This window comes from Diplotaxodon limnothrissa, linkage group LG23, assembly GCF_057381915.1.
Source record: "Diplotaxodon limnothrissa isolate DT_005_m linkage group LG23, D_limnothrissa_male_GT1.1, whole genome shotgun sequence".
In the NCBI taxonomy this organism is placed as follows: Eukaryota; Metazoa; Chordata; class Actinopteri; order Cichliformes; family Cichlidae; genus Diplotaxodon; species Diplotaxodon limnothrissa.
Genome location: NC_140617.1, coordinates 13,755,271 through 13,780,444, shown reverse-complemented (window position 1 = coordinate 13,780,444; position 25,174 = coordinate 13,755,271). Strand labels below are relative to the sequence as shown.

At 39.6% G+C, this 25,174-nt stretch overlaps 1 protein-coding gene across 3 annotated transcripts in view; it reads left to right on the top strand.

Moving 5' to 3' along the window:
- rab6ba (RAB6B, member RAS oncogene family a) overlaps positions 1-25,174 on the top strand; it is a 63,933-nt gene that overhangs the window by 15,146 nt on the left and 23,613 nt on the right. For all 3 annotated transcript variants that reach the window (XM_085347227.1, XM_085347226.1, XM_085347225.1), the window contains exons 2-3: positions 14,730-14,788; positions 25,033-25,086. In XM_085347227.1, the coding sequence (XP_085203353.1) occupies positions 14,730-14,788; positions 25,033-25,086 (113 nt within the window). The remainder of the gene's footprint in view (positions 1-14,729; positions 14,789-25,032; positions 25,087-25,174) is intronic.

Genomic DNA, 25,174 nt, shown 5'->3' with positions numbered 1-25,174 from the left:
TTAAATGTAAACACACAAACTCATATATTCACTCAGCCGTCGTTCACTTAAAAGAATAAATAAATAGATGTTTATTGCAAAGGGCAGTACTATCACAGTGAAGTGAGCAGTGAGGTTTGTCTATGGATGCGTTGTGGTAGCTGTTCGTCTCTCTCTCTACACTCTGCGTGCACCTGGAAAAAGCCGTCAGAGGGAAATGTTAGTGGCTATGGAGTTGGTGACGAGGATTAGTTAGTTCAATCAGCTGCTTAAATCTGACATTTTTGCAGTTGTGATGTCACTGCGTTTCCTTGTTGCAATGCATGGTACAGTAGTCTGGAAGTGAAAAGTCTTGCATTGTGTGCGCTCTAAAGGAAAGCATCGGTTCAGGTGTTTAAAAAGATTCACGGCACCTTCCATTTATTGAATTTATTGAAATTTGCTTCGGGCAGTTTACAGTCGGTCTTTAACCTCCTAAGACCCGAACTCTTCCACGACATGCGTGTTTAATTTCTCTTTGATATTTGGGCATATTGGGGCCCGATGAATGTAAAAACAAAGAATTACCAGATTTTTTTTTTTTTTTTACCTCATTTTTGTTTTTAAGAAAAATAAGAGCCACATATGAGGATATTCGTTTAAAATTTTGATAGAACAGTAGCAGTGTAATGTCCTCGTAAGTGGATATCAGGCCCATGTAGAGAAAAATTGAGTATTTTGGTCTAAATAACCCAAAATGTGATGTCCACATATGTGGACGCCAGGTCCTAGGAGGGTATATCGCCCAAATCTCTCCACACTACCATATTCCTTGGACCCTCTTTGTAACAGTGTCCTTGTCTTTTGAGTCTCGGTCTGTGTCCGGGGGGTGTCGTGTTCGCTAAATCTGTCCCCTGAGTTTTCATTAGCATTCTCTTTTGTCATTTTCTTTTATGTCGCTCACACTCGTACATCTAATATGTGTACCGGTGTGTACGGCTACAGTAGCCCAAACAGCAGCATAAGTGGCTGCTCCTCCAACGACTTGGCTCCAAATCTATTCCAACAACACGATTGGTTCTGTTCAGGGCTTTTCTCATCGTTGTTGGCTTTTCGTGTCATCTGTCAAAACAGGGAAGATGGGTTCTGTCGACTTTATATTGAACCTATCTCATATTTCTATAGGAGAAAAGTTATTTTGCGATAACTATCATGATGGTTTTATCACCCAAAGCCTAGTACAGGTTCTATAAGGACTGACTCATGCCAAGCAGTTCCAACAGATTACAAGAATAAAAATATGCAACTGGAAATGGTGGATTTGTTAAGAAGAAATAAGCTTAACCCAACCTACCCTTCTTTGCTTGTGATGGGCAGTTGACAGGCTTTGTCGACTCCAGCGTATTCGGACCAGATGTGTGTTTGCTTGGTGCATAATTCCACCTGTGTGATGATGAAGCAGAGTCCCACATTTTGCTGGAGGCATTTTCATGTCTAGTGGCTTAGTCTTGGGATTTACCAGTAGGGATGGGTACCGGTGTCCGGTGCTATGATGGCACCAGTTCTGACATAAACGGTAGTAACCAGACCGAAAAGCAGCGCACATTTCGGTGCTTTATTTCGGTGCTTTTTTTTCCTGAGCCGTGATACACTTCTAGCCAATCATTTTACGTTTCCGAGGATAGTAGGCGGGTCCAGGTACGTGCGTTCTTTTAGAGCAGAGCTACAGATTAAAAATGCCCAAGGCGAAGCGGTCAAAAGTCTGGCTGTACTTCACAGCAAAATATGCAAACTCAGCAGCCTGCAACAAGTGCTTTAAGCTGATACTGTGATACTGTCAAAGGAGGTAACACCTCAAATCTGATGAAACACCTGGCGACGCATAGCATTTTTTTTAAAAGCCCAGAAATGCGCCGTATGATAGCTTGCTGCGAGATCTCACACCAAGCACATCTACTGTGCGTGGGTTGCCTGTTATCGGACCCGGAGTTAGCAACATCCCCCAAAAACCCCGAAGAGGAGAGTCCTGGCCCCTAGCCCTGCCAGTGTAGCAGAAATGATGACGGATGATGATGCAGCAGCAGCCGTTCTTCTCTGCGTGAGTCGCTTAATGTTGTTCGTGTGTAATTTACGTTGAGTAGGCTAACCACGTTATTACATTAATGCATGTAAGGTGAACTAGCAAACATCATCATAGCTACATGTGGCTGTCTTCTTGTTTGATGGCAGATACTCCCTTCACCCTGGCCAAAAAGGCTAAAATGACCAAAGAAAAAGTGGAAAACAGTTAAACATGAGAGGTTTTGGACAAAGTTTGTGTTTTTTCCATTGATTAAGCACTGCTTCCAGCCAAGAGTGATACCATATATGCCCCATAGCTGCAGAAAAGGCTAACATTGTTATCTCTTTACAAAAAACCAGCTGAACATGAGAGGTTTTTGGACCAATTTTGTGTTCTCCATTCTTTAAGCACCGGTTTGAGCACCGTTTGAGCACCGGCACCGTTTCAAAAGTAACGATTTGGCACCGGTATCGGATAAAACCTAAACGATACCCATCCCTATTTACCAGTATGAAAAATGTACAGTGTGAACTTTTACTTCAGTTCATCCAGGCACACAAAAACCTTACATGGCATTAGGTGACGTAAACTGCATGTGATGCTAATGAGAGCAGAATGTGAACTTGGAATTTGTGATTATTTTCACATACAGGTAGTTTGTGATTGTTAGCTGTTAATATAATTTTACCAGCACGAAACTGAAAAGTTTTAGACAAACATTTTTGGCTTCTCAATTGGTAGCAGTTTCTTTTGATTTGTTAATATGCATATCATTTCCACTTAGACTGTTGGAAAATCATTTGGAGGCCATCTGCTCTTTGGCATCCTCTCGCTGGGTTCTGGGTATCGGCTGCTGTGACTATGAATAAACAAGTGCACAGATTCAGGAGTCAGTATCTCTCCCACAGGTCTGTATCTCCTCCAGATCTTTCTGTTCTCCTTTCCCTGTGAGGACAACCACAAATAGCCACATATTCTTCTCAGCTACCTCATTCATTGATAAATTTTGGATATCTGCCCATCTCCTGTGGGTTGAGCACTCATCTCAGTGTCGTGCAAAAGAATGACACGCACTGCATTATTTTTAGCCGTCTCCTACAAGTGGGAACCAGCAATGTGAGAGACTGATAAAGTCAGGGAGAAAACCAGTACTTCAAGTTGTTGCTGCTAAAGATGGCGGTAACTTGTATCGTGGGGAGCATTTTGTTTTTCGCAGGATTGCACAACTCCTGTGAAAACTTCACTTTTCACATTACGCTTTTTTGTTTTAAAGACAAAGGGACTCTTTTCACAATTTTTGTAAGTTTGCCACCACCACAGGGTTTTTAAAATAAAACAATAAAGATGTTAAAGGGATGCAGACTCTCAGCTTTAACTCAAGGAATTTAACAAAAGTAATGGATTACCTGTTTAGGAATTATAGCAATGTGTTTACATACATTTTTAAAGGCACAGAAGTAATTTTATGAGATGATATTTATGTTATAACGTTCACGAAGCAAAAACATAATCCAAGCAAATAATTTCATTTCATAGGTGCAGTTAAATTCAACAACCGTGTGCATAGGCAGCGACAGAAACACTGTTTTAAACCATATTTGTTTACAATTTGAAAACGTTTGCTGAAATAATTATTAAGTTTGCCCCTTGGTGAGCCAGTTATGAAAACTGGGCTGCTCATTTGACACCCCTGTATCAAGTACTGCAACAGTAATAGGTTTATTAAGAACATTTTGTGCAGCCATATTTTGCACTAACAACATCAAAACCCCTAAGATTCACAGAAAAAATATAAACTTTGCAGAAGAGTATTTTTAGTTTGAATTAAAAGTCTCAAGCTTTTCTAAATTAAGTAATTTATGTCAGTCTTTGCCATTAAAAAGCAATTGTGCACATGCATACTACACATGTAATATTACAATACTGGTAAAAGGAAAAAAGGGCAGCACGGTAGTTAGCATTGTTGCCTCACAGCAAGCAGGTCCTGAGTTCAATTCCACTATCAGGCCCATCTTTCTGCGTGGAGTTTGCATGTTCTCTTCATGTTTGCGTGGGTTCTCTCCAGGTACATTGCCACTGAGTATAGTTAATGGATTCCTTTTTCTACTATATTCATCACACATTAGTTTTTCTTGTCACTGACTGTATGTGTAGAGAGGAGCGAGTCTGTAACCAACTCGTTTTATGGATGCATGGTTCACAAATAGCAGAACCTAGTGTGAGCCTGACCATGCAGGGCCTTTAACCTGCCATAAATTGCATTTTGAGCTCTTAAGAGACGCCTTGATGAGCAGTGTGCTGACTGGGCTCAGCGGTGTCCGGGTGATAAAAGTGCAGGTTGTGCCGCAGCAGGTGCCCGGCACTTTCAGTTAATTGGCTGTCATTTTGCTAACTCACTGTGCAAACTCTTTGAAGCATCACTCCAAGTAGAGACTTCATTAAAATTCTATTTTACCCTTTATTTAGAGGTGACTGTAGAATTATTGGCTTACTCTGTGTATTTATATGTTAACAACAGGAATGAGTCTATTTGATGTTAAAGGGGACCTAATATTTTCATTCCAGCTCTGTATTTTTATTCTTAGACTCCACTACAGTAGCATTGAATGATTCACACTTCACATTTATCACAGTGATTTATATTTTCCTTCAGTGGGCCTTGGAGGAGTTCAGACTTCATCTGAAACCAGCCATTTCAATTACTTCTCCTTGGTAAAAGAAGGCTTGAAAAGCAGGTAGCTGGGTCTTTAATTCCTGAGATGACTATATTAGGAAACTCCTCCTTTTTTGTAAGATTATATAAAGCTAAGACTAGAAACTTTATTTCAGATTTTAGCCAATATTGACAACCGCTATTGGAAAAGCTTATCTGAATAGGCAGTATTCAGATAAACAAATGCATTGTGCAATAAAAATAAAAGTTATCAGCTGGTTGTAGTGCAAGTGTATACAAAATTTGGTACAATACACTGCAGCCAATGGCGGAGAAGTGTGTTCTAACATACAAAAAGCTAAAGTGAAATCGAGTGTTAAAAACAATGACAAGTGTCCACTGCAGCCACTGTTTGTAGTTTCCATGTAGTATTTTTGGTCTTTTATGGTTTTTCCATGCCTTGCCCGTTCCCGGTGAACTCCCTCCCTATTCCGACTCACTTGTCAACAAATAAGCAATTGACCGACATACATCATCCAAATCCGCTAATGTGCAGTTGTGATTTTGAAGTACTACACAGTTGCAGGTTTGTGGTATGTGAACACTCCTTTCCATTTGCTGTGCAAATGAAAAACACGTATGCAGATGGACACATTTGTGGGACCATTGCGCTTCATCCTCAGGCCTTGGTTCATCTCAGTGTGATGTAGAAAAAGAAAAGCCAGCCAAAGATGTAGCCCGAGACTCCCAGGACAACAAAAGCCAAGCAATGACACAATCAAGACAATCTGGACTTTCCACTATTTTCCAATTTCTGTTTCTAATGCATACACCACAAATAAACAACAAAGCCTCATGGGACTTGATGAGTCAGGAAGTGAAATTTGCCCCATTAGTGATATTGGTTACTATTCCACCTTTAGCCTATGACGATAATGCTGTGTGAATTGCAGTTGATCAACTGTTTCCTCGGTAGGATTTTTATCAAAGTTTAATTATTTACAAATGTAATACAAGTGACAGTTTCTCTATTTGCATCATAACTAAAACACAATAATTCAGTGACTTGACATTTTCAAGTCAAAGACTCGTGGAAAATAAAAAACGATGAATGAAATCTGTTTTTTGCACATTAATCTAAAAGTTTGGAAATTTCAGAAAACAATGTTAAAAAGAAAAACATTTTTTGACAGGTTTTCTCCACCTTTCTCGCATTTTTTGGTGTTAAAATGCAAGCATACAGTAATATTAAGTCACTCAAACATTCAGTTAGACAAAGAAAATTTGTTTTGGAAGAACTGACAGAAGGAGATTGTGTAAATAATTGAGTTAATTTGTAGTTTAAAATTGATGAATGACATTTACCAAAATAGTTAGCCAAAATAGTCATTTTAGCCAACATAGTTTGTCACTTGAGGGGTTAAAAAAGGATAATTAAAAAAACTAACTCATTCTCAGGTCATAACCAATGGTTTCAATAATGTTTTTGAGCAAACACATCTCCTTTGGTCAAATGTAATTGGTTAGATTCTGTGTGTTTCTATGCAGATATGTTTCTAGAGATGAAGTGTCATGAAACAGTCACCTGGGTTGGTGCTGTCATATGACTGCAGGTTTAAATAGAAGAGGATGTCATCGAGTTCACATACAATGCTGCACGACAACGTTAAAGATTTAAAATGTCTTATGTAACCTCATGATTTCGTCCTCTCTAACCCCTGCTGCTGCTATGTAACAGAAGAATGAGCCGTCTAAAATTACCACATCCATTTGAATAAAGTGTTCACGGCCAATTGAAAATGACAATAGAAATAACAATTGTTCCCAAACACTGCTGCGTAATGTAGGCTTGCAGCAAAACCAAGTAAAATGAATAATTTGACATCTTTTTCATACAATGAAGCAGCCGTCTCTCCACAGTCCTCATAGGCCATAATAAAGGCAACACAAAGAAGGACATTAGCATAGTCATTTCAAGACCTCTCTTTTGAGTCCGGCAGCAGATCGGGACCTGAGTGCGCTGCTCTTAAAATGAGCCCACTGGGTCTTTATTAACAGGTTCAGGTCTGCTGGTGAGAGCCACGTGGAGACGGTTTGGGTGAATGAGGCTGCTGCTGCTGTCAGAGCTATGTGTTGTAAATAGTGGGCCATTTGCACAAGAGCAACTTGCACTCTCCATCTACTTCAATTAGAGTGTGAGGGTAATCAATAGGCTTCAGACACTGAAGAAAGAGCTTTGCTGAATAGCCTAAATGTCAAGATGAGCCATTTGCACAGTCGGCCTGGAGTTTGAGGGGGATTTCATCAAACTATCAAAGTAGATGATAGCAGTAAAAGTGGCCTCATTGCCTTCACACAGGGACTATCCTGTTTGTTATGTAGTATTATCAGGGCATCGTGTACTTTTACACATCTAGACAAACTTCTCCAGCCCATCTGGTGGGAATCGTTCGTGAGCCAGCTGAGAGACATCATCTCTATGGCATGTCCTTTATGCGCCCATGAGTCTCCTTCCAGTTGGACATGCCCAAAACACAGGTGATGTCCTGGTCAGATGCCTGAACCATCTCAGTTGGCTCCTTTCGATGTGGAGCACTGGAAGCTCTGTAGCCGACAGACTTGGAGGTCCCAAAATGTATTTCTGTCACTTTGTGTGTGGCTTCAAACCACCACTCCAATGTGTCACCAATCGATGCAGCCAAAGGAATCACGTCATCTGGAAAAAGCAGAAATGGGATCCTGTGATCGCCAAATCTAACACTTTTTTTTTTTGTCGTACCTAGAAACTTTGTCCTTAAAAATTTGGACATGTGAAAAAAGTTCAGTCCTGGTGTCCAACATCCAATAGAAATGAGTCTGACTTAGCTTTGCCAGCAATGCAAGCATTCATCAGTTTTAGCACTTTTTTAAAAACCTTACCTGTTGAGTTTCATTTCACAAAGACTAACTAGGATTGTAACAGGCGATACATTTTACATCTAGACTTAAGATGTACATAAGAATTTATCTATATCAGAAAGCAGTTTCATCACTAGCTTAAGTATAAAAGCATGAAAAAAGTAACAGTATACAACTCTGAGTAGAAAATGTATATCTTGTGGAAGAATAAAGAAATTACAGAGACGGTAAATAGTTGAGCTGGGATGTCGGTGCTTAATAAGACAATCAGGGTAGTTTTTATGTCCTCATTCCTGTTTCCCATACACCAGAGAGTTGCAGGAACACTGTTTTTTTTATGAATGATCTTTAATGTCATTGTCCTTGGTACTATCAACAATACTAACTAGGTACAGAACTAGAACATAAACATCCCAAAATACAAAAGGATTTTGGTGTCTGGGTCCATGACGGGTACAATGAAATCCAGCTGGGCTTTCTTTTTCTAACGAATTAATCATAAAATAAATGTAAAGTCGCGGCATCAGCAGATGAGAACAGCAGCATTATACACGATTTGGCCAGAGTGAAGTGTCTTTATTTCTGTTTGTATTGACGTGTCAGAGTATTTCTGACTCATGTTTACAGTCAGTTTAAGCAACAGCCCTGAAAATGATCCCAGTTTTTAATCGCTACCAGTCTCGATCATGGTGGCCCGTTAATAACTAGACTTATTAATTAATAAACAAACACTGGAAATGACCCATAATTTAACATAACATATCAGATATCATAGCTGCGGATCACAACATGACTAAATAAAGAATTAGGTATTAAACAGTCCTGTGAATATTTGGGTTTGCCCTCAGAAAAGTGGCTGTTACTTAGAAACATCAGATCAAAACATTTGAAGCAAATATACAAGAAATAGATAAGTTTAAGTATAGGTATAAGTAACGGAATACAAAACTTGTATAAAATAAAGGTAAATGCAGTCATTTAAGGACATTGTTTACATTTGCATTGGTAATATGTTCTTTATTTTTGTGGAACAGTCTAATTCTAAAGGCTAGGTCTGTTCTAACCCTGCACGTCTCTGTTACGCCGCCCCCTGGTGTATTTTTGGCTTGTAGTCGAGCGGTTTAAATTGCAGTTGAACTTTTTATTTCATGTTGTCCTTCATTTTGAAATTTAATAAGCTACAGTTTCTCTCTGTGATCCCTCTGCGCCACGAGAACGCACCTCTATTAGAACCTGAATGAAAAGAGGTTATTGCTGTCATCGCTGCTGCAGCTTTAGCAGCGGCTTTTTTTTTTTTTTTACATTTGTATGTCTGACTAGAGCTACTAATCACGCGAATCCCATCATAATCTCTAAAACGGTGTTAATAGCAAAAGAGGATGAAATGATTATGAGGAGGAAATGCTCAGAAATGCAGAGCTAATTCTGAAATGTAATCAAAAATCTGCCTTGTTAATCATTTCTTTTTAGCCTAACAGAAGATCCACTAAATTATTGCAGCCGTGAGCGTAACTAAGCTTCCTGTTTCCCTGGTAATTAAATTCACACAAACAGACCTGCAGTTACATCTGAAGATACTGACAAAAATTTAACTAACGCTAAGTGCAGCCTTTTCAGAGGGGGAGAGGGCTGTAGGAGGGATTGGGAAGTGTTTTTGTTTGCTTGACATCCTGTTTATGAGAATGAGTGTCCATCATTATGCTGCCGCCTCCAGGACAAATTAAACTGGTATGTGGTGAATGTTCCCTCTGTGGGAACAAAGATGAAGAAGAAGTGTCTGTTCAGATTTACTCGAGTCAGAGGAAGAAATAAGGACGTGCTGTCTGTCCCTGAGTTTTGAAAGCAGTGACTGAGAGGCTCACAAAGTGCTGTCTCATGCTGCTCAGCGGTGGCTCAGGATGAGTCAGCAGCGAGGATGCTGGATCAAACTCAGTGTCCTAATGTTTTTCTCCCTCTGATAAGCGTTCATGTGAAGGCTTCAAATGCCCAGGGCAGAAATGGTGACTGAAAACTCCACAGTACACCTGACTGTTTCCCATAAACACACACGCATACCATGTTATGAGATAAGTGACATTCTTTTCCTGCTTTCTCATCTCTCCGTTTGTACATCACTACTTCTTCTCCTCGCGTTTTAGTCCCTCCCACAGGTGCGAGCAGAGGAGCCAAGGAGAGAGGAATCGAGGCAACGGCATTTTAAAGTGATGTCAATTAAATATGACATTTGGCACAACTGCATGATAAGTTGGGCTTTATGGCCTAAGTACGTCTGTATTTTATGATGTCAGGCTCAAGAGCGCTCATTGCGTTTTTATATTCAGGGCTACTTTTAATTGGCAGTTTGCCATCCTGTGACAGGACAGCATGGTTTGAAAGGAGCTTGTGGAATACCCACAAGCTCAAATCTAATGTTTTGTGTTTCTTGATGCACATTTCCCACAATTATTGTTTATATTTATCAATTAAATTAATAATTTGTACTTTAAAAAGACAGAAGATGGAGGTTTTCCAGTGTTACTTCTAACTAGGATATTAATGTAAAAGACTTTATCTGGTTAAGTTTAAACATTAAAACTGCTGTGGGTACCTGGCTGCCTCACTTTAGGCTATTGTCCTACACACTGATGTTTGTATTCTAACTAGGACACACAAGATCTTCTTTTACTCTTTAAGTATGATAGCAAAGCTGAAAATCAGCCAAAAAGCATTTCACTGTGATCTCCACAGTGATCATACTGGAAACGCTGGTGGTGGCTGGAAGGGTGCAACGTGCTCAACGTGTTAGCTGTTGAAGACCATGCTGTGGATGCAGGGCTGAGGTCATTATGCACTCGCCTCTAACATCATTCTGTGTTAGTAGCGTAATGAAGTTGTTTCTATCCCGGACGCAGTTTTTCCACTTTATCATCGTGCTCATGAAATTAAAAAAGTCTGTATTTCCACTTCTCACAACTTTGCTTGACCTTTTTCCTTCTCCCTGCACACAAACTGAAATCAGCTGATCGTTACGTAAGTGCACAGGAATAACATGGCACATCTGACACTTTATTTCTGTCCTCAGCTCATGTAGATATTTGAAGACCTTTGTAACACAACTTATGACATAAATGTAGCCACGAGTGTTGAATTTAATGCAGCAAGGCATCACATAACTGCGTCACAGCGTTACCTGTATGTGATCATAGTAACCCCTTATTATAATTTGATATAAATGAAAATAACGAGTTGTTTAAAGAGTCCTCCTCCCTCCCTGCTTGGTATGTTCCAGCTGTGTGCCACGCCTCTGTTATACCCGAAGGAACAGTAAATGACTGTAAATGATCTACCTGTTGATCCTGGATTATAACTCCTCTGACAACCTCCTCCATCCTCCAAATGCATTTTAGGACCGAAACATCCTTTAGTGTGGCACAGAGACGTGGCTTTCCAGGTCACGGGCAGGAAAGAGGACTGAGAGAAATGAGAAAAATCTGTTGTTTCCCTTTTTCTGGTCTGTGTGTCAGTTTTCTTTGCTTCAGCGGATTTCATCCATTCGTCATCTTCATCTTTCAGAAGTCTAGACACGGTGGTGTCATCTTCTCCAAATATAAAAAATCTGTCCAGTAGTTTTGAGTCTACCCCCAGGTGCCCTCCCAGTTCTCACTTTGTTAATTACTTTCTTTTCGGTTTTGTCATTATTCTTATTTTTGTCTCTTTTTCACCTCTGTTCTCCTTCCTCTTGCCTATAATCCGGAAATCAATCACAATGAGCCATGTTGAAGGATGTCTCGATTCCTAATATTCATCAGGAATATCTCTTCCACTAATCCTTATTATGGTCGCAGGGGAGCTGGAGCCTATCCCAGCTATCATACGGCAAGAGGTAGGGTACACCCTGGCCAGATCACCAGTCTGTCGCAGGGCTAACACAGAGAGACAGACAACCATGGTGGATTTCAAAGTAGGACCTTCTTGCTGTGAGGCAACAGTGCTAACTGCTTCTCCACAGAGCTGGTTGATTCCTAATTATAATACTTACAAACTAGCATTATTACTGACTAACATTCCAAGATTTTAAAATTTTACTTGTAAAGCATTAAATGACCCTGCTCAGTACCATGCCAGTGTGTCTGGGTGTGGGATTGGTGAAGGGGCTTTGCTGGTTATTCCAAGGTCTTGGCCACCAAACAAACATAAACACAATGGTAGCGTCTTGCCTTGACACTCTTTTGTTGAAAGACGATGAGTATTTGATATGTGGAAATGTTTTTATGTTTATTATCTTGGTTTCCTATTATTTGCCCTGCCATCAGCCTTCATAGTCTTTGACTTCATATTGTACAGTGGACTAGATGAGTCATGATGGAGTTTTAATTACCAATAAAGCATGACTGAATTAGCAGAGCTTGTTAAATTAGATGGCATCTTAAGTAAGTTAGATGATATATTGATAAATTAGCATGAGATCATTAGCATAATCAGTAGCTACGCTGTAGATCCTGCCTTGCAGATAAGGAGACCAAGTGAGGGCACAGACACATGCAATTAGTCTGCCTAATTAAAACACTCTCTGCAAACAATTGCAACTGGGTGCCCATTTGATGAACTGTGAATATAAGACAGATTATGTTTACTGAGCGAGCTGGTGCATTTATTTCTCATGAACCTGGCAGGGCAGCAGCAAAAAATCTTGTTGCATAGCTTCACTGAGGGTATACAGCATATAGATGAGCAGCTATGAGGTTACAGATGAGCAGTTTAATAAGATTAAGTAGTGGACCTCAAAAATTTAGCCAAGCCATGCAGTTGTTCTGAAAGAGGAAACTATCCATACAAACTGTTTTTTGTAGCAGCCAATAAACAAGTTTAATTCTGCAGTGCTGGTAGACATTTTAATCCGGGAGTGTGTGGATACTGACTCAGTGTTAGAGCCTCCAGTGGACATTAGTGGGACTGCAGTTTTTCTTACTTTGACGGATTCATCTGCTTGTTTATCTCTGGTTACTATCTGTCTTTATTCATAACCTGTGGATCTGAGTGTTGTGAGGCCACTCTAATAGCCATTTGCCCCCGCACACTTTGTTAAATGTCAGGTTTATTTATACAGTTATATTTTATACTCTTTGATATTGCACCATCCACAGTCTGCAACACACTTGCTGACCAGTGGCTTTTCAGACTGAACCGTAGTGCATATCACTGTATGAGTGAGATGGTATGAGCTGGCTCTTTACCATCTGCACTGCTGCTAAATGCATACAAGAAGGGGGGCGTGATTGATTCCTGTCGGCTTTTGCTTTTCCCCATTCTCCATCATTAATAAACCCATTGAGGGAAAACAAAATTTGAAAACCATTTGTGCTATTTATCAATAAGTCAGTAATTTCTAACCAGCCTTCTTTTCTGGACCTCAAAATATGACTTATGATCCTAAAATGATGAATGAATCATTGAAGAGATTTGAAATGAGTTTTTCATCCATTTATCAGCACATAACATGAAACAAACATCAGACCTGTCAGACACATTCGGGGACATGTAGAACATCTTTAATGCAATTCATGAAGTCATTCATGCTACAAAAGAAATGTAGGGCAGGCATTTTTAGTAAACACTGTTATTGTACATTATTTTAAACATGTGATGAAGATGTTTAGGGATACTTTGGTGTAAAAGAGACATAGGTCTTTGTTATAACAATCGCTGATAATGGAAGCCTTTATTGAGTTCAGTTCCTTTGAAATAGATTATTAAGTTATAACTGATGCTCATACTACTGACAGAGGTAGGCAGGTGGATCACAACACTGTGAACCTGCAGTACATGGTTTGTTTTGTGTTTTGTTTACTCTCGCTTTCTTTAACTGTAAGTTAGGCACTGAAACTATTCTGTTAGATTTTGCTTTTATGCTTAACAAATAGCCAGTTAGGAGTGAGACCAGTGTTAATATGGATATCACAACACAGCTACAGGACACGTTGTGATGGCAGGCGTATTTGACTACCAGGGGAACTTAGACTTGTTTTATTTTGCATCCAAAGCCCATTTTTATCTCAGGTGGACCAGATCAGTAAAATTATACCCTAAAAATCATTCTTTAAAACCAAAGAAATGCAAGTACAGCTTTATTGAATCATCTGTTTGAAAAACGGATTATGAACAATTGGAGTGCAGTGCCAGCCTGTCCCAGGTGGACCCCACCCTTCACCATATGACAGCTGGGATAGACTCCAGCCTACATTTTTAGATTCTCATTTTTATTGAAAAACTGAACATATTAATGATTTCACTGCAATTTTCAAGCTTTGCAAAGTGGAACAGATTGGACCCTTTGAGGAGCCGGTCCTTAAACCTTCACTGTAAGAAGGTTGAGACTCGATATTATATTATGTAAAGTGTCATAGCTGATGAAATGATAATTGCATTCTCATTAGATTACATTACAAAGCACACTATGTTTTAAACTGTATAAGGTATTTGATATTAAAAGAACTAAAGCGATTTTATTAACAGCTAATATTTATTCTCTTGCAAAAATCCAGAAAATTGGATATTGATCATTTAACATTCACTTTGATTGACTGTAGCTAGGAAACATAATCAAGCAGCTTTACGGTTATTATCACTTTTTGATTGGTGCACAAAAATGCATGAAATCAGAGATCGAAAAGCATCAACACATAACAAACCAGTCTCCTCTAATCCCATGTTGAGAAACAGGTTTTTCTGCACTTTATAAAGCAGGAAAGTTGGAGTTTATGAATCTCCTTGCTGGCCGTGCCGATGGCAGATGTTTTTAAATGTCAGTAAAACTCATTGAAGCCTCAGATAATGGCACTGTGGATGACTTTTCGTCCAGGTTTCCTATCATTTTATAGCAATTTCCTTGCATCTCATCTTCCTGTTCCCCTGACTTCGTACATCAGATGGGAGGTATATGTGTTGGGGAACACCTAAATTCTAGTAGCAGCAGCACTGTAATTATATTCACACCCGATGCCCCTGCTGACCTCCTGGTCACCCCAAACACACACTAATGAGCTCCCTGGGCAGTCGTGACAGCCATGGTAGAAACCACAACTACTAATACTGCTGTTACACTCGCTGAGAGCCTGAATGCTGGAACACAAAGCCCCTCATCTGTCATTTAATGCATTCTGTCTTTTTCTTGTCTTGCAGTTGGAAAGACGTCTTTGATCACACGGTTCATGTATGACAGCTTTGACAACACATATCAGGTAGGTGCTGCAAGCACAGGCTGAATGGTTTGGCTCTAATAATTATCCTGATGGATCAGTGACACTGGGCTGCAGGCATTTCCTTTGATAGTGAAACATAAAGCTGGGCGTAAATCGATAAGTTGAAGACAGAAACTTAGAACAAATAAGGCCTAAGTAAATTAGATACTGCGATAATAATGAAGGAAATTAATACACAGCAAATACAAATTCTTCTCTTTGTGTAAAATAAGGAAATTATGGCCATCAGTGATTTTAAAAAAGACACCTTTGAACTGAAGATCAAGAGCTCTTTGAATCCCTGTAAGCAGCCTAATCTCACTCGACATCCTAAAAGCAAAATAGTACTTTTGCAGCTACAGCACTTCCAGAGCTCTTTGTGAGCATCTGCAAAGCACCCTTAAATAAAACCTGCAGCTTTATTGCTTTATAAACAAAAAGTATCTACTTACATAGTAATAAAAACAGAATTAAAAATAAATCTCGCAAAACTATTCTGTCCGCCCTCTCTGATAGTTTAAGAGGGAGTCTTGCTGCTCGCTAAGGCTCTTTTATGGGGGAGTTTACAGTATTATGAGCCTGAGTAATATATGGAAAAACTAAATCTGATTATCTGAAGAAAACCTGACTACGTCACGACAAGACAGACGAAGAGGAAGACTTTTTTGTTGCTGAATAGTGTTGATCATATACATTATTAGCATTATTGTTTTGAAGCATGACTTTGCATATATGTAGAAAACAAAGCTTTGCATTTCATGTGAACTTCAGGTCATTTTCTAAGACAAACCGTTTCCATCAGGTATAAAATTAGCCTGCAGACTCTGCAGAGCTCCAGCAAAGTTAATAATGTTCTGCCTCTAAAACTGGAGACCTGCGGCTTTGATCCCACAGGCATGTGTTAATCTGCTACTGCCTTTAAATTATCTACAGCAGCCTCTAAAGAATTCCTCAGTACCTGATCTAACCTTCTTCCACACTACTTCCATCTACCTATACTTTTTTGTCCTACAAATTCAAATAATTTGACACACAGAAGAATGATGTTGTTGCTTAAATGTTACAAAAACAAAGGACCAAAAATGCCAAACATGGATCTCAAAGGCAGTCACCATTTCAAATCCTCCAGCCTGATAAGGTTTTCTCTCCATTATTGTAGGGTCTTTACCTTGCAATGTAAAGCACCTAGAGGCAGCGTTTGCTGTGATTTAAGACAATATAAATAAAATTGAATTCAATTCAATAAAAATTTTCTTGACTAAAAGCAAAAACAGGAAACACAAATCCCAGAGAAGTACAATTTAACGGGAAATCCAGACAACTGAACATGAGGAAATAAATTAGAGGGGCAAAATAAATTGACAAAGGAAAGGACAAACTAATATATATACACTCACAGGACTGATTACCCAATAAGGTATCAGTGGAGACAGTTAAGATGATTACAAAGGCCAGAAGATACAGATAGTTACAAAAAAAAAGAGTTTGTCTTCCTGCTTTATTTTTGGAAATTGAGGCAATAAACTATAAAAGCAATCAGTAAGGTAAATTCAAGCATAATAAACTATCACCATGAAACAACATGCAGTCACTTCAACTTCTGAAGTACACTCTTGGACCTGATCAGCCAGTGGTACGAAAGGTACATCCATTATTCACTGGGATGTACTTTGGAATATCAGTTCAGTTCAACTTAATTTTTTTCATATAGCACTAATTCACAACAGCCACCTCAAGGTACTTTATATTGTAATGTTAAACTCTACAGTATTAAAAAGAAATCAGCTTTGCAACATATGAAAAAAAGGAAATGTATTTGACTCTAAGCAGGCCAAAGAAAATTACAGAATAATTAACATTCTCTGTTAGGTAAGTCTGGAAACTAGTAAGTGAGGCCATATGCTCAGAAAAGTCAGCGTCTTGGATTGGATGCTAAATAGATCAATGAATAGATATAAGGAAATATCTAATAATTTACAAAGCAACATCCAGATGAGCAGAATGAGAACTCAACAGAACGGAAAAGCCAAACAGCTTATTTACCCAGTAAAATCATCCCCATATTCACATAGTTTTTTCCCTTTTGTTTTCTGTTTATTGTTTTTTGCGTGTACAATGACAAACAGATTTTGATTTCCTCTGTGCAGTTATTTCACAGTGGTTAGTCTCTTGACTGTAATGCTGTAATTTTTACACTTGGTTCTAACAGCTAGATTATGAAACATCCTGAATGCATGGTGTTTTTGTCTGACTGCAAACTACTTCTGAATATTTGCGGTTAATGCATGTTGCCTTGCTCTGTACATAGTTTGAACTGTTTTAGGCTCAAATAAGTCATTAAATTGACGTGTTTTAAATTTCATAAATGGTGAGTTAGAGGGTGTTAATGATTCTTACGGCTCTTTTTGTAATATGTATGTTGATTATGTATGCATGTGTATATGTATGTTAGCTGAATATTTGTCTTGTAGATGTTTTCCCATACTTTCACACAATATGCCATATATATGGAAGCATGAAGGAACAGGCTGCATAGTGATTCTTGGTTTATGTAAACTTTTACTTATATAGTATTGTGACTGATTTAGATATGTTATTTCTAATTTTGTTGATGTATTGTTCCCAGCATAGTTTATTGTTGAAATTTAATTTCATTTACTTTTTCTAATTCAGTGTAATTTATCATAATTTTCCTATTGCTGTGCGCTGAACGATTTCCAAATATCATGTATATAGTTTAACTTAAGATTATTTTTCTTTTATATGCTATTTTAACAGAATAGCATATATTTAAACCAGGTCTTTAATTTACTTAATTCATTAATTTAAGTCCTTAAATTAGTAAATTACGCTGGTGTCATCTGATAGTTTGCAGTGTTATAGAAATTACACAGATGTCATTAATGTTCAAAATAAACAGCAGTGGTCTTAAAAAAGAGCCCTGAGGAACCCCACATGTCACAGTTTTAATGTTATCAATTTGGTTCTGATTTCCAAGATTACTTTTCACCCATGATAGTACAACCCCTCCCATACATATATACATATATTTCTACTACTAATTAAATAATTTACTAAGAACTCTCCAGTAGTTCATCATAGTAACAGTCTGGTCCACCATGTTTTCCATGTAATTTTTATATGAATTGAATAAACACCACATAAGGTATTAAAGACAGATATTGATGGGAGATGATGTTGCTGTTTGACATTATCCATTTTATTATATTATCCATGTTGGTGGGTTTTCTTTGCTAACCCTCCAAAAGGGAGAACGACAAGTCTCTATTCTTCAGTGTTCGCATTAGTTCTGTGCTGTGCTGTAATGAGATTTGGGTGGCTCATTGAGTGTGGATTAAACTGTCTGTGTTAGCTCTATGATGCTGCGTCTTCACAGCTGCTTCTGTATCCTTTTATATTTTTAAACTCATAAGTCATGAAAGTCTACAGAGCCAGACATTTCACACTGATTGCTGGGGCTCATGTCTTTTTCGGTCTTTAAGCTACTGAGTCTCCGTGGTGCACAGTCATTTCTTTAGTTTCATTCTCACAAATTGCAGTGGAAGAAGCTCATATTTGGCTAAGGTTGGCTGTGGAGTTTTTTTTATGACGTCTTAGTGTGTCCTGGGAAAAGGGGATTCATTTGTTTGTTCATCCATGCTAATAACATGCCAAATCCTCTGGATAATTACCTTCATCCAAATGCCACTCCATAGCTTTTAAGCTAGTTTTTGTAGTACTTACTTTTAATTAAGAGTGGGTGATCCGAGGAGTGTGAATCACCTGGGATGAGGATCTCCGAGGTTGTAGTTCTCTGCCAGAAAATAGTGGGCTGCCTGCTCTGAGAAAGGTCTGCATAGGACTGCTTGTGTGAAAAGAAAACATTTAATTTTCAGCACAGAAATTATGGTCCATCCACCACTGACAATCCTAAATGGGGGATAAGGTTTTTATTTATTTACATGGTGCTTTTCAAGAACAAAATTCGGAAAGTCCTTTGCAATTCTGCAAAGGGAACAAAGATGTCAGTGACACAGATGACAACTGTCTTTGTTTTGTTTTGTTTTTTTGTCTACAGCTATAAGAGGTCATTTTTTTGTCACTAATCAGCAGGCTAAGCAGGAAAGCCTTTTCCTCCTGCAACATTTTCCATTTCCTCCTGTGGGAAGAGAGAAACTTGACTGGCCTCCTTCTGCGGCCCTGCTGGGAGGGGACAAAGGCATTCTTAAGCCAGCTGAGACTCCCCTGAGTCTCCTCCCTGGGTTCCAAAAACACCTCAGGTGGGAGGCGTCTAAGAAGTATCCTATTTAGAAGCTGAACCACTCCACTGCTTGTTCCAGTGTGGAGGTGTAGCGGCTCTCAGCCGTCTGACACATTCTTATTTCAGTCACTACTCACAGCCATAGGTGATTGGTAGGAATGTAGTTCAACCAGTAAATCAACAGCGTTGCTCTTTTCACCATAACAGACCAGTGCAACCTCTGCAGATCTCCATCTACGCTCTTCACCCCACACATAAACAAGACCTAGAGATACTAGAAGGCACATCATCCCCAAACCAGAGTGGGCACTTCACCCGACTGAGAACAATGGCTTCAGACTGCGAGGTGCTGATTCTCATCCTGGCTGCAAAGCGCCCCAGCGGGAGTACAGGTCGTCACTCGGTGAAGCCAGAAGGACCACATGATCCACACTAAAAGCAGATCACCGAGCTGGAAACCCTCCACCCCCTGGGGGGTCTCTTGTTCATGGCTCCATAAACACTATGAATCTGAGACAACAGGCAGCTTTGGCACAGTCCAGGGCCCTCTGGAAAAAGGCTGCCTTGCATCAAGGCCACTGCAGAAGATTTGAGTTCTGAATGCAGCAGGAGAAATTATGAATTTGAAATCTAACAGCCGTCACAGTCGGTGCTAAGTGCAGTAATTCTGAGAAACGTGTGTGTGTGTGTGTGTGTGGGGTGGACATGCTTCTGATGAAAAATAACTGTACCATCTTTATGGTGCCTGAATGGACAGACACCGTTCCTTCCCCCATGCTTCTTCAGACATGGTAGGCAAACAGATGCTGGGCTGATAGAATCTGCTTATTGTCAGTCTCTGCCCCTCTCTGCTGTAATGGCAGCAGGCAGAGAGAAATATAAAAAAAAATCAGGTTATCAAATTTGTGCACAAGCTAAAATCATTTGAAAGTCCTTGTTGATGGTGCGTTTTTTCCTTTGTTTTTTTTTTCTTTTTTAAAGCTAGTGTATTAACCATTTTGTTTCAGATGCCACAACCTCAACTATGTAGCCACAGATCAAAGCCAAAGCTAAAAAGTCTTCCCCAGATGCATTTGTGTGTGTGTGTGTGTGTGTGTGTGTGTGTGTGTGTGTGTGTGTGTGTGTGTGTGTGTGTGTGTGTGTGTGTGTGTGTGTGTGTGTGTGTGTGTGTGGTTGCTGCCCTCCTCTGCCCGTGTCTTAATGCCTCTTGTTTCCCGCCTGGCTCGGTGACAGGTAGGGCTGTAAATGATTTTGCAGACTCAACTCCAGAGACAACGGAGTATTAATTAAAATTCAGCGCACATTAGTTGAGTGTGAGTGTTTATGCGGCTGCTCAGCGGGGAAGCTAGATTTGCCTGGTGAGGGTGGAAAAACGATAAGAATACAGCCCGTAGGAGACATCTGTCCCGATGAGCAGATTTAAGAAGTCGTGGTTTCACTTGCTTTTATTTTCACGCGTTAGATTTGAGCAGATCCAGTTGAGTCTTTTGAAGTAAGAGCTTAAGTAAAGTCAGAGACAGAGGGCCATCAGGAAGATGAAACCGAGCGTGGCGGTGGCTTTAGTCAGCAGGAGGACGTGAGCGAGGTGAGCTACATTTGCTGCCTCTAAAGCAGCAGCCTCCCATCAAGCAGCCATCCAGCCGCGAGAGAGACAGAAGCAGGCGTCCGCACCGCCTGGTAGCACATGCTAAAGGGCTCAGAGGCCTCTGGGAGCAGAGCGCTCCTGTCGGCTGTGGTGGAGCTGTCACTCAGCCCCGACTGCCAGGCTGTGATTGCATCTGTCTGCTGTGCCCAAATATGCAGCTGCTTAGTGTAGCAAGGGGTGAATCTGATTTATTGGACAATTCATATTCGGTGTCGTGGGGAGGGTCTAATCACAGATGGATAGAAGCTGACATATTACTTTTTTGGTGCTTCTTTGGCATCAGTATTCCAAATTTGTTCATCCATCCATCCATTTTCTTCCACATATCTAATTCAGGGTCTCTGGGGGCTGGAGCCTGTCCCTCCAGTCACAGAGCAAGAGAAAGGGTACACCACAGACAGGTCGCCAGTCTGTCAAAGCGCTAACAATTAAAGTGAAATTCAGAATTGCTTTTAAAACCTTTCATGGCCAGGCTCCTGCTTATATAACAAATCTGCTGAGACCACCTTCCAGCAGTCGGTCTCTTGAATCGTGTTATCAGGGCCTTTTGACTGATACAGGCTCTAATTTTAAATCCAGAGGCATCTACGCTTTGAGGCTGCAGAACCTAAATTTTGGAACAGCCTCGTCAGCCACGTGACCAAGCAAACAGGGCTATAAAAAAAGTGGCAACTGTTGTGTTTTAATCCAAACCACCTTTGTCAAACCGAACCGTAAATATAGATTTTGTACATAGGTTGTGACAAAGTGACCTTTTTTGACACTTTGATATATCTTAAAAATATTCAGTGTTTTGTTTTTTTGTTTTTTCATAAAGTTATTATTCTAAACTGTATGAATAATTGTCGCATCACACCTTCAGGAGCTGCTCGGCCAGTGAAACCCGTGCCATGAAGCTCCTGGCACACAGTTTCAATGCTGATGTTCATGTCAGAGGAGGTTTGGAGCTGTGCAGTTACAGAGTCAGCAGAGCACTGGTTTTAAACTGGCTAATAGTTGAATTGCCGACACATAAAACTCAGGGTTTGATAGAACAAACAAGCTGAAGATGTCACCGCTTGGTTTTATTTTTCATTCTTACAGCAAAACAATGAACTACTCCCGTGTCTTCTCTTATTTAGCACTTCAAATTCAACGTCTTCCTCTTCCCTGCTCCAGGACTGAAACATGGGTTAAATCTTAAATTTAATGTTAATGACTAAAAATTATGAGTGCACTGATTCTAATATTATTAATAAAATTCAGGAAGCTCTAATTTCTATTTATTGCAGCCTGCTGAGTGAGAATGAAGACTTCATCATAGATGCACTCTGTCATCCTATTAGAAACTTAAGAGCAGTTGGATTTTTTGTGTTCTTAAATGTCTGTGACTGCAGCGCTGTGATTGCTCGCTGTGATTCGAGGTCTGCGGGTTTTAGCTGCGTCCCTGCCAGACAGAGGACCTTGAAAGTAGAAATGTTCAGATTCTCTACAAACATAAAGGCAGCAACCAGTAATTTTCTGTCTCTTCTGTTCAGTGTTTATTTCTTTGTAATTCACTAGCACACAAACTACTTAAAAATATAATGTCACCAAACTCTCTCCGATCCGTTAAATTCATTTTCATCCCTAGATGCCAGCAGGATGGGCTGTAAAGGCTTCGTCTGTCTTCCAACGACACGCGCTGGTTAAAGATTTAAAAGGGATATTAATAATTTCTCGTGGTCTAATCCTTCTCATGTATAGTTGTCCATGTGGGATTCTATATTTAAAACTAGGGCCAAGAAGAGTCTACAGCACCTCTGCCACTTCCCCAGAAAAACATCTTTATTCTTTTAATGCAATTTAATTTAATTCAATTTCAAGTTAATTCAAGAATATATAATAGCATTTGTTTTCTCATATAAAATAAAATAAAATTTAAAAGCGAGTCTGTGTTGATAGTTTTAAAAAATGACACTTTTAACCCCCTAGTATACCACATTCATCTTTAGCTTGGTATTTTTAGTCTTGGATTCGACCGGTCTTCTTATATCAGCTCTTCAGGACGTCCTTCTGTTCTCACATGGAGGCTATTTATCTCTTTAAGGGAGTCGTCTCTAAAAAAGGAAATTTTTGCTGTTTTGCTCCTCACCTAGCTTCCACAAACTGAATCTGGTGTCGTCCTCGGTATGCTGGTGCATATAAAAGATATTCTTCCAGAAAGAAAATGGGCGGGGTATTTTAGATTTCACTTCTAATCATGTTTAATGTTTATAATTTGAATTTGTTGAGGCTGGTGAGTTTAATCCTGGCAGTGCTTGATGTGAGTGGGTCTAAAGCAGCAGTATAAATGACATCCTGTCCTTTGTGCCAGATTCTCTGAGTTAGTCCACTGTGGTAGCTGGCATTACCAAGGAAACGAGTGCGTGAGCAAGCTGCTGATGCCCAGTTCTGTCAAAGTGGGCAGTGGGCACCCCGCAGAGCTGCTCAGCACAGAAAAAAACACAATATATACATCCGGCTCCTTATTTAGAGATCAGCACAATTATTGTTGTGTGCATCCTCATCCTCTGATCCAGACCTGTCACCCGTCCACAGTATCGGCTCCAACTGGCCACTCCTGTTTGCAGGCCGAGGTCAGACACCTCAAAGCTGCAGCTGCAGACTTAGTAGTAGCTGGTTGTGCCAGCTACTACTGAACCTTTTACACCCTCTTCCCTCCACGTATAAATCAAGAAACTAAACATCTGGATGTGCTGCATGACAAGGGATGTACATCTTTTTTTTTTTAAATCCACTGTAATTGAATGCTTTTTTAAGCTCATCCATATCCATCAACAATTTATTCTTAATATTAAAGATGCATGGTGCCCAACAGAATTGGGTTGAGTTCTCCAACTTGACTGCAAATCATTAAGCTTTTGAGACCTGACGTATTGTTGGACGTTCAAGCAACCAAGCTATCGTTTTGTTACTGTTACCTTTCTGATATCAAAAGAATAAAAACTGCTCCTGAAAGAAGGCAAGCTGTGCTTTTCAGCAAGCCATGATTCACTACAGAAGTCACAGTTTATTCTTCAGTGAGAGCAGCTTCAGTTTTGTGGTAAAAATGAAGTGTGGGCATGTAAAAACTATTAGAAAATTGTAAAACACAGTGTGAGCAGAAGACAAACATGTATTAAATATGAGGTTAAATCATATTTAGACGAGAGCAGAAACTGCTAACTTATCACAGCACTGGAAAGCTATAGATCCAATCCATAGATTGTCCTGCTACTATGATTTACTTCTACATAGAGCACAGACTTAATCAAACTATGAGATATCCTGTGGTACTGATGCTCAAATCTTTCTGAAGGAAAAAAGACATTTTGACAATTGGGGTGAGATTTAAAATTCATTTGGTTGCAGTTTCCAAAAGAGATCAAGTCCGTTTTTCAGCCCTGAACATTTCATGTAGATGTCTGCTATACTTATGAAGCTATGAGCGCTCAAAAATAATGGAAAAAATGCTGTGTGTTAAAAAGCACGACCAAGCTTCTGCCCTTTCAGGATCTGTAACTTCTGACAGATAGAAAGATAAAATTCTGCCTGACTTCAATAAATATCCTAAAGTTATTCTACATAAAAATTAGCAGATTTGATGGCGTCAGTTAGATAGTTTTTCCCAGATGAATGCCTTACTAAAATTAATGTTTTTCACAAATGTAATTGCATATCTTTAAACGAAGCCCTGCTCATAATTTTCAATGTGAAAGTACATTTTTCAGCCCATTGAATCCACTAAAAGAACCAACCTCAGGTCTGCAGTTTAATATTGACTTCTTGGATGCAGTTTGTCTGAGCCAAAGCACCTGATGATATCATGGCAGGCAGCAAAGCAGAAAGCTGTGGGCTTGGCTGCGGAGAGTAAACATCCTTTGAAGAGGGAACACACTGCCATCTGCCTTATGACACAATAAGGAAATGATTAGATTGCTGTTACTGTGTAAATGTACGATGAGAGCTGTGATTAAAACAACCGACCAGAGAGTAAAATAACGCAGCTGTTCTTATTATTTAAGTGAACATTTGCAGGGTGATGCTGACACACCGTGACCTTCTGCAAGTGTCTGTATTTGATGATGAATCACTAGACATTAGAAACTTGTAAGTAGTTAGAATTGAATCAGCAGTGCGATAAAACTGAACATTCACCATGTTGTGTGGATATTGATCATCCCCTACATGAGGGTGATGTGATCATGCCTGCATGAAGAGTCTGTCCCCTTCTTCACCTTTTGCATCTTTAATGTGGCTGATTCACTTCCTCGCTGTTTGCTTTTCTGAATATTTGGAGTGATGTTGATTCGTGGCTATCTTCTTTCCCTAAACCAGGCCACAATTGGAATCGACTTCCTGTCGAAAACCATGTACTTGGAAGATCGAACGGTAAGTTACAGCTGTATCATGTCACGAGAGAGATGTTAAATGTTAGTCTCCCTCAGACAGAAACTGTGTGAACTGTGATTGTGTTCAG